At 34.7% G+C, this 10,693-nt stretch overlaps 1 protein-coding gene across 5 annotated transcripts in view; it reads right to left on the bottom strand.

Moving 5' to 3' along the window:
- The window catches only part of arel1 (apoptosis resistant E3 ubiquitin protein ligase 1), a 96,781-nt gene that overhangs the window by 40,143 nt on the left and 45,945 nt on the right, over positions 1–10,693 (bottom strand). For 4 of the 5 annotated variants that reach the window (XM_016465507.1, XM_016465510.1, XM_016465511.1 and 1 more), the window contains exons 5-7: positions 5,800–5,871; positions 2,050–2,276; positions 1,694–1,931 (exon numbers count right to left, since the gene is read on the bottom strand). In XM_016465507.1, coding sequence (XP_016320993.1) covers positions 1,694–1,931; positions 2,050–2,276; positions 5,800–5,871 — 537 coding nt within the window. The remainder of the gene's footprint in view (positions 1–1,693; positions 1,932–2,049; positions 2,277–5,799; positions 5,872–10,693) is intronic. The other variant, XM_016465509.1, reaches the window with a different exon arrangement.

The raw sequence follows: 10,693 nt of genomic DNA, 5'->3' as shown, positions 1-10,693 counted from the left end.
GGTGTGTAAAGTGTAACTTTCAAACCACTCCTCTCTCTCTCTCTCTCTCTCTCTCTCTCTGGTGTTCCCACGTACTTTTGGTTTTACTTGTGTTATTGTTTATTTTTGTTTTGACTTTATTCTACCTCTCTTTGATTCTATTGCATTTATTTACATTTGTTTAGCATGAATGTACCAATTCAGCTAAATATATATATTTTTTTAATTAAATCTGAGATTTAATTAAATCCATTTGTCTATTTACCTTTCCTTTTAGTTTCCTAAAGCTATTAGGACCTTTTCGTTTTACTTTTACCTTATTTTAGTTATTTTACCATCACCATCTTCGCTCTTTGTATAGGATTACAGTAGTTCTAGCAACTGCTGTTTCCTTAATGAGTTATACAGGTTATTAGTAGCCTAATCCCTGCTTCCTCTCTACTTCTCCTCACTCCTCAGTGCCAGGCCTAGTACATTGAAGGGCAGCTACTGTTCAACACAATGTAGGCCCAGATAGAACTAGGAACAACTTAGCTAACAGTCTAACCCTAGGTTTATGAGTCTATTGCAGCATCACCCACAAGTGACACCTGCTTAGCCATATTTCTCAGCAAAAAAAAACTAAATAGGTAAAATCTTCCTTCTTCCTTATCTTTTTTTTTTATTTCATTTTATTTTATTTCAGTTTTGTCATAGTGACCAAACCTAAATACTTACAGCGGATCTAAATATTTATAATGAATTATGATTAATTATTCATATTTCCCCTTTGAGCTGATTCGCTACACTCATTATATTTTTTGCCAATAAAAGCCTTTAAAACTTATGATATGCTTATCATTGTTTTTCAGTATACCATAGAAACGTGGAAAATAATCTACAAATACTGAAGCAAACAAACTTTGCAAAACACAACATTTATGTTACTGCCAAAACTTTTGGCCATGACTGTAGATGCCATTTTTAAACTCTGAATCTTCAGAAACTTATATTACAAGCTTACATTTGTAAATTATTACAATCTCTGGGGAGTTACATTTTTTTTACTGCAATTTTATGTAGTGTCCTACATAATTTGTATTTTGTAAGAAGCATGCGTTTGAGGAATCATGATCAACTGAACTGGGCATTAATGTAAGAAATGTCAATTTTAATAATGTCAACAATTGCCAGCTCTTACAAATTCTTGTCTACAGGGATATATGGCTGCAAAACAAAAGTACACTCCATAAATGTTAAAATGCAAGACTGTAAGCATGACCAAAAAACAAATTGTTGAGTTGAGAAGTGTCAAATATGACCTTTCATTAGTATATTCGCTGCTCAAAAAAAATGAAGGGAACACTTAAATTACACACTGGATCTTGATGAATGAAATACTGAAGTTGAAAATCTTTCCTAATTCGTTTAGAACAAATGTATGTGACAATGGTCAATGGAAACCAAACTCATTAACCCACTAAGGGCTAGATTTTTTAAAAATCACACAGAAACGTGCATGAATTTCATCAAAGCTGTATTAAAAGCAGAAGGTCTTTCAACCAAGTACTATATGAGTGTTGTGGGTTGTAAAATAGTTTATATTCCTAGAGTTTTATAAATGGTGTATGCTAATTCTGACATTTAGGATGAAACCTTGTATACGAGGTCCCTCATTCCAAACACAGAGAGCATTAGAAAAGTAAGAATTTCGTAATCTGTACTTGCATTTTACCTGGTTGGAATATCTTGTAGTAAGGGCTGTAAGCCACATTCAGGCCTCCAAGTTTGACAGCTACTTCATAGCGTCCAGCCTTACGCACAGTGAAGGCCACTTTGACTACATTAGACTCGGGCTCCTGAAGGACCTCCTGGGTCACAGGGACTTCTAAAGCCAGCTCTATGTGAGTGATGTTCACCCTCAATCCCACAGGTCTGTGTGCAGGAAAAGGCTGGCCATTTTTGTAAAAGAGCTGGGAGGGGGATTTCAAAACAACTAATAAATACATAAAACTGTAGTCATTTTAACTGAGTCAGTACAGACTATACAACATGAAAAAAACTTTTTGAGAAAAACTTGTGATTGGTCACCTGCACTCGGAAACTCATGGTTTGACCCACTTCCTGTGGCTCTTTCCAGTCCCAGGAGACCTTGCATGAGCGTGGGTCCAAATAATTACCCCGCACATAGTCGTAGATACTGCGGTCCCCATGTCGGGCAGGGTCATCATTCTGTAAGAAGCTGACCACACGAGCAGCAAGCTCACACAGAAATTTGATGGTAAAGACGAATGCGATGATGGAAACAGTTATTCCACCTAAAGAGAGTATACGAGTCTTAAAATACTGACAATTAATAAACGTAAAAGATAACATGTTTAGGGACCAATTCTCACCATTAATTAGTTGCTTTTTAGCATGCATATTACTAGCATATTGGTTGTTATAAAGCACTTATTAATGCCTTATTCTGCATTACCATAATTTAGAGATCCCTTAATCCTACCCCACTTAACAACTACCTTACTAATTATTAATAAGGAACAAATTTAATAGTTTACTGAGGAAAAGTCATAGTTAAGAGTTAGCTCATAGTGAGAACTGGTCCCCAAACTAAAGTGTGACAACAAAAAAAAGTTATTTTCCCAGACAATCCAAGAAAATGAAACAAATAACATAAAAAGAAATGTTAGTACAAATGTAATCATGTAATCAGAGCAAAAGTGTTTAACTAACTGAAAATTAGTTAGTTAGAAAAAAATCTGTATCGTTTACTCTAAAATGGTATGATTTTATTTCTTTTGTAGAACACATAAGGATTTTTTTATGAGTGCTTACTTCTCTCTTTTCCATACAGCAAAATAATACAATGACCAGAGGTTGTGAAACTCCAAAAAGGTGTGTGTGTGTGTGTGTGTGTGTGTGTGAGAATGAATATGAAATGTATAAACAATGAAATAACTTCAATTGATGGTTAACAAGTAATATTTGATATTTCAGAGATGAGTACTACTAAACCTGTAGCTAATAGAAAGTACTAAGGTGCTTTTCAACCATTAAATGTTGCACAGGATCACTGCATCTCTGACCAAAACAAACATGCCAACGTGTAAAAACACGATATATAATGAAATTTAGATACCTTTGGCTTTTGTAAACAATATCAAGTGATGTGGTAAGCATTATGGTAATATAGAAACATGGCATGTGGAAGTTGGCATTCAGAAAAAAGCGTTGTACTGCACATCTTGTTTTTACAGAGCAGTGTGGGAGTTCGCTCTCGTAGCCTCCTATAAATGCGGGGAGGGCCAACACTTTCAAAGGGAGGGATACAATAACAAACACGAAACAATGAAAAACTAAACAGAAAAGCTTGGATTACAAAACAGAGACGTTAGATTTCACTCTCTGCTAAGAATGCCATTATGACACTATATCTTTATTAGGGCTGCCCCCGACTAATGATTTTTCTGGTCGACTAGTAGTCGTTCATTTAAAGCATTAGTCGACTAATCGCACGTTTCTTAATAAACTATTTAAATCATAATAATGAGCCTTTAATTGCCTACATAGCCTATGTGCTCAAGTGCACGCATAAGCCCAGCAAGCAATAGCCGTCATTTCACCGTCTCGGTTAACTATAGACCCGATATAGTCCGGCTATGTGTAACCCACTTCTAGCTCAAATAACCTTGAATTTGGTTTCATGTCGTTTTTTGGCGAAAATAACTTGTGAGATGTATGATATTCCATCATGTAAGCAAAGTAACAGCGTTTACAAGGTGTTTGGTTTCATTTCTTTGACATGTTCAGTACTTTGACTACGAGCTAAATCATGGCTATGCACAGGCTGAGCGGCTATCTGTAGCCCACTTATAGTCAAACCTGATTCACCGTAGTTTTTGGCCAGGCAGCGCATGAGATGGTTGATATCCCATCATGTTCGCAGTGTCAGTAATACCTCATGTCGTTTTTTGGCAAAATAACTTGTGAGATGTATGATATTCCATCATGTAAGCAAAGTAACAGCGTTTACAAGGTGTTTGGTTTCATTTCTTTGACATGTTCAGTACTTTGACTACGAGCTAAATCATGGCTATGCACAGGCTGAGCGGCTATCTGTAGCCCACTTATAGTCAAACCTGATTCACCGTAGTTTTTGGCCAGGCAGCGCATGAGATGGTTGATATCCCATCATGTTCGCAGTGTCAGTAATACCTACAAAGATATAATATGTCTGTTCATGCCTAGTCAAGTCTGTTCATTCCTCGTCAAGTCAAGTCCCTGTCTCTAGTCTTCATTTATTGTTTGGATGTTTGGATCACTGTAAATAAACTGCATTCTTGTCTTGTGACCCTCTTGTTTGCTATAAGTAGCCACCATGTTCCCATTGTACCTCGTCGTGTATTGATGTTGTAACCCGCTGTCGGTGAGTCAAGTCTGTTCAAGCCTGTTCATGTCAAGTCAAGTCTGTTCATGCCTAGTCAAGTCTGTTCATTCCTCGTCAAGTCAAGTCTGTGTCTCTAGTCTTCGTTTATTGTTTGGATGTTTGGATCACTATAAATAAACTGTACTTGGGTTCTCACTTACGCTCGCCTTCAGTGGATTGATCGTTACAGCAGCGCACCTGTATTTGATGTACTGTGAACTCTAGTCACTTTGTCTCACACACACACAAAGAGAGAGAGTGCGAGAGAGTCTTGCATACCATGCAGAATTGACGCGCTACATGTAAACGATATTCTTTGTTGTATGTTCCTTTCGAATTCTTCAGCATTTAAGAACTGCCGGGTTTTCCAGTAGTGGCCGGAACTAATGCGCAAAAAACAATCTCATTGGCTGGCGCTCACCTATTATCATCCCTGTTTTGATTTCAGCAAATCAATTCGAGCAAACACACACAACCTGATTAATATTCATGAATCCAACAGCTCGTTAATCCTTAGTGCATTTTATATTGTTCTTATTAGTAGAATTCTAAGTATTATTATTATTATTATTATCTTATCTGTATTATTGTTAGTTTTTCCCCATTTTTCTGGCGAGTAAACAAAATTTACTAGCCAATGGCGATTCATCAATTGCCAAGGTCGTAGAAATTCGAGCAAACACACACAACCTGATTAATATTCATGAATCCAACAGCTCGTTAATCCTTAGTGCATTTTATATTGTTCTTATTAGTAGAATTCTAAGTATTATTATTATTATTATTATCTTATCTGTATTATTGTTAGTTTTTCCCCATTTTTCTGGCGAGTAAACAAAATTTACTAGCCAATGGCGATTCAATTGCCAAGGTGTCCGTAGAGGGTTGTGCAGTCACCTTGCTGATTTTGTTTGTAATTGAATTTACATGGATGCATTATTGACGATGAGTTATGGGGAAAAAATGAGTTTTATTGAGACTGATCATCCTATCCCGGTCATTAACAACAACAGTAATAGTAACAAAACTAAAACTAAAATGTAACTCATGCTCATATGTCACTGAATGATATAGGCATTAGCTCAATAATACACCCAGGGTGACCTTTAAACATGTTTGCATTTTACACAGACAGACAGGCCAAAAACCTTACCCTTATCAGCATAAATGATATTTAAATTATTTAAAATAATATTTAATTGACTTTTTTTTATGTAATATTGATGAAAGAATACATAGTATTATGTTTTTAAATTGCAAATGTATTCGTTGTTATATTAAATCTATGTTTGATTATTTCTTAGGGACGCAAAAGGCACAGATTTTGTGGAATGACCCAAATATTTGTTTTATCACATTTTAGAACTACATAATTAAGCTTTAAAAATAATGGTATCAAGTGATTGACTTACCAATCACGTAAAACATGAGGTCCCTTATCAGAAAGCACAGGGCAATGGTACAGCCAAATATCAGAGCTCCTGCTGAAAGGTGAGACATTAAAACAAACTTCATATGAATCACATCATCATTAAATCATTAATACCAATTCCTTTTTTCTTTATTTTGCTCTCTGATTTAACAAAAAGGACATTTATTTGAGAACAAATCACAGGAGCAAAACATGATAAAGTTAGATGAGTACTTTCAGCCATCATAAAGAGTTGATGTGATCAACAGGGACATATACACTAATAGTCAAAAGTTTTTGAACAGTAAGATTTTTAATGTTTTTAAATAATTATATTTTGCTCACCAAGCCTGCATTTATTTGATCCAAAATACAGCAAATCAGTAATATTGTGAAATATTTTTGCTATTTAAAATAACTGATTTCTATTTCAATATATTTTAACATTTCATTTATTGCTGTGATCAAAGCTAAATTTTCATCATCATTAATCCAGTCTTCAGTGTCACATGATCCTTCAGAAATCATTCTAATATGCTGATTTACTGTTAAAGAAACATTTTTTATTATAATTATTATCAATATTTAAAGCAGTTGAGGACATTTTTTTTTCAGGATTTTTTGATGAATAGAAAGATCCAAAGATCAGCATCTGAAATAAAAAGTTTTTGTAACATTATACACAATACCATTAAAAAGCTTGGAATCAGTGTATTTTTTTTTAGAAAGAAATTATAGAAATTAATACTGTTATTTCGCAAGGATGCTTTAAATTGAGTAAAAGTGATGATAAAGACATTTATAATGTTACAAAATATTTCTATTTCAGATAAATGCTGTTCTTCTGAACTTTCTATTCATCAAAGTAAACTGAAAAATTCTACTCACCTGTTTTCAACATAATAATAATAATTATAATAATAATAATAATAAATACATTTTATATGAAATATAAATTTATTTATTTATAATATTTATTTATATGAAATATATTCAAATATAAAACATTTGTTTTAAATAGTAAAAATATTAGTAGTGATAATAGTGAAAATATTTTTTTCTGTTTTTGCTGTACTTTGGATCAAATAAATGCAGGCTTGGTGAGCAGAAGAGAATTCTTTAAAAAAACCTGTTCTGTACTGTTCAAAAACTTTTGACTGGTAGTATACCTCAAATCTCATGCATACCTGTATATCTCATTTGCAGCTTATATAAAATACCCTTTTAGAACAAACTAAAGAAAATTGAAGGAATACATTAAAAGGAATACAATATGTCAATATGTTTTCTAAATGTACATGTCTAAAGTGCAGACAATGAGTTGTATTATCAACTCTTCAACATTTTGAAAATAACTTCATAACTTATCTCCAACTTCATAATTGATACATAATACATCTCTTCGAGTTTTAAAAAAATTTATTTTACAAAGAAAAAAAACATGGATTTGAATAGCTCTGCTCACAAACACGGATATGGAATATGGAAATAACTTTTACTGCACCTTCAGATCACACTGAAAAAAAAAAAAGTGTTGTTCTTGCTATGTATTTTTGTCTTGTTTTCCATTGTAGCGTTTGAATGCAATCAAGATGTTCAATTAGGTTTTAGGCATCATAACTTTCCCTCCTCCCTTAACTAACAACTATAACTCCCATAACTAAATTACAGATGCAATTACAGATGCATGTCTAACGTCCACCTCTGGTTCAAAGAGCGTTATCACCGCTGCTATCTGCTCCAACGCTAGCAGGGACAGTCGTCAACTTTCTCTTTGAGCTTCAAAGAGATTCCAGGGGGGGAAGGAACGATTCCCCCATGCCCACGAGAAGCCACTAACCATGTTCCTAGGTTATAGTAGCTTAGTTATAACTCTGTAGTAGAATTTACCATTAACCATTTAACAGGTTTTTACTGTATCATTTTTACAGTCTTTTACCGTTAAATTCACGGTCATTTTTTACAGTGTGGCATGTAAGGTATCAAAATGACTGTCTTCTGATTCCTGGATTAATGGTGTAAATTATGTCATCATAATTTGCACCATGCTCTTTTTACCATACTTTGACTTAATATTGGACAAATCCTCCAGACCACCATAAACCATGCAAATAAGGTGTTGCGTGAGACAAAGGAAACCTCTCAGGCTCAAAATTCACACCTCTACATTGGTCAATCTGCCAGATGGGTATGACTGGTAGACCCTTAAAAGTTATTCTTTCTTGGCTAGGAAAATAATCTTTCCTAGAATTGATAAATGATTATACTGCCGGTGGACGAACAGATTAAGATCTGATCTAAATATTCATAATTAATTATAACCAATTATAATTACTTATAAATATAATTCCCTTTTGAGCTAATTTGCTACACCATTGCAAATGTTCCTAAATCAAGATACATTTACTTGGGAAGCAAAAACACAAAATGATAGTCCTGTTTTCAGATAAAATAATCAAAATGAAGTGAGGTTACGATTTAAAAAAAAGAAAAAAGAAAATATCATCTCCCAATTGGCTCAGAAAATCAATTTAATTCAAAGGTTTTCATATCTCATTGAAATATATTTGTTCTTGTTTTAAACAAATTAAATTTTGCGGAACGATGTATGTTATAATACATTGTGTATACAATCACTAAACAAAGAGTGACAGCTTTTTAGCGGTTATGAGCACTCTTTGCAAGCTTTCTTTTTGTTTTTCGGCCACACACACGTTGCAAAGTTTCGGGAATGACGTCTGCATATTTATGCGGGATTCCCTCTCGAAGTAGCAGTGATTGACATAGTGAACACCATAGTAATAGATGGGACAAAATATGTGAAAAAGTGCATTAAGCCTCACTAATTTCAGAAGCACCTTCAGTGATTATTTCTGGAACATGGTTGATACGCTTTTATTGCAAAACTATATACAAAAACAACAAAATACAAATGCACTAAATAAAATAATTGAATAAATGCATATTTACAATTTAAGCACTTCACTAAAATAAGTAGGCTATTAATAAAATAAATAACTAGAGAAGGCTGACTATAATCAGCTTGCTTCCATTTAGTGAGATAATCCTACTCCTCACCTGAATTACAAAAAAAGCTCTTCTGGTCTTCAGTGATGCGAAGACAACGTCTGAGCATGTACATGCAAAATCTGAGTGAGAGCAGAGCCAATTCATAAAAGAACAATATTTAAAAGCACACGTCCAGTTTTGTGTGACTGAAGGAAATTCGCTTGCGAGTGGAGAGATTCGTCCTCGCGCATTACATGGATCACATAACATTATGCGCTCTCAACATTGTCATTAAGATCACACTATAGAAACCGCCTAAAATTAAGTATAAAGAAGAGAAGAAAGCAGCCCTAGGCAGCTGCCTACACATGCCAGGATCCACCACTGCCAGATGCAGTTCGAAATTTACTAAAAACAAGCCAATCGCAAGACATCTGGTGGGGGGGGGCACCTGGGGTAGCCAGCCAAATTTCCACCCCTGGCCACCACGTAGACACGCCCCTGATTGTATGGAAGCATATGGGTAGCAAAATTCATTTTGAAATGTAATATGCAAAATGACAATGCAATATGTAAAATGGCAATGTATTTCTGTATACAAATTTTACATTTTCCCATACATATGTGCAACATTTAGTGCAAAATGAAAATGAAAATTAAATTATATAATTTACATTTGCCATTTCCTACACTAGTTTTAATATGTAAATTAAAAAATTATTTTAATGCTTTATATGTTGCAAAATTAAAATAAAATTGTATTACCCAAATTGATTAGATGTTTAACATGTCCAAGCAAAAACTGCAGCAAAATTATCATTTAAATGGCATTTTTCCTAAATGCATTTAGACTTATGGGTAGGACACTTGAGATTGCATTTTCATTGTGATACTGCGTGATAATTGTAGCAAAATGCAGTGTGAATTTCAAAATTCATTCTGAGCCAAATATGCAGCAAAATGGTGATTTAAATGCCTTTTTTTTTCTTAAATGCATTGACACTTACACTTAAAGGGGTCATCGGATGCCCAAGTTGATATGATTCTTTAGGGTCTTATTGAAAAGTCTATAACATACTTTGGTTAAAATTTCTCAACGGTAGTGTAAAACACCCTTTTTACCTTGCCAAAAACAGCTCTTTTCAGAGCAAGCTGTTTTCTATGCCGCTTTAAATGCAAATGAGCTCTGCTCAACCTGCCCCTCTCCTCTGAGCCGCTCTCTGAGAGATGGTAAACTTTAGCCGCATTCATCGTGAAACTTGCTAATTAGCACATTATTAGGAAAGGCGATTTGCAAAGATTCATTAAAAAACCTTATACTCACTTCTTCTGTAGGTGAGGCTGGATCACGAATGATTCGCGCGAACATAAACGCATTTAGGTAGATTGGGGGTGCATTCCCTTTAGAAACAAACGTAATCCACTGCGTCTTCAGCGGCTCAGATTTTGGGCGTAAATGACGACTGCTATGTACATTATTACATCCAACAACAAAACACCTCAATCGCTTAGGAGACAATCTTGTCTACATCTGCTCCGGCGTCGAAACAATGGCGGACTGATGACAGCTCACTCAGGGCGGGTCTGAGGTAAGACACCAGTCCAGAACGGCTTGATTTGAGAAAGGGGTTATGATTTTAGTAGATTAAAAAAAAACACTGGATGGATTTTTATCATTATAGGGTGGTTGTGTACACACAATGCCAACACACATTTCAGTTCAAACAACTTCTAAAAGTGCATGTCACATCCGATGACCCCTTTAAGACGCTTCAATTGTATTTTCATTAAATACCCCGCGATAATGTAGTTTAAGTCAATGTGGATTTGAAAATGCATTCCGAGCCGATCACGTCCCCAACCTGTCAATCATTATATCAAGGCGG

Source organism: Sinocyclocheilus anshuiensis, unplaced genomic scaffold (assembly GCF_001515605.1).
Source record: "Sinocyclocheilus anshuiensis isolate Anshui unplaced genomic scaffold, SAMN03320099.WGS_v1.1 scaffold452, whole genome shotgun sequence".
Lineage (NCBI taxonomy): Eukaryota > Metazoa > Chordata > Actinopteri > Cypriniformes > Cyprinidae > Sinocyclocheilus > Sinocyclocheilus anshuiensis.
This window is presented reverse-complemented; position numbering and strand designations above follow the sequence as displayed.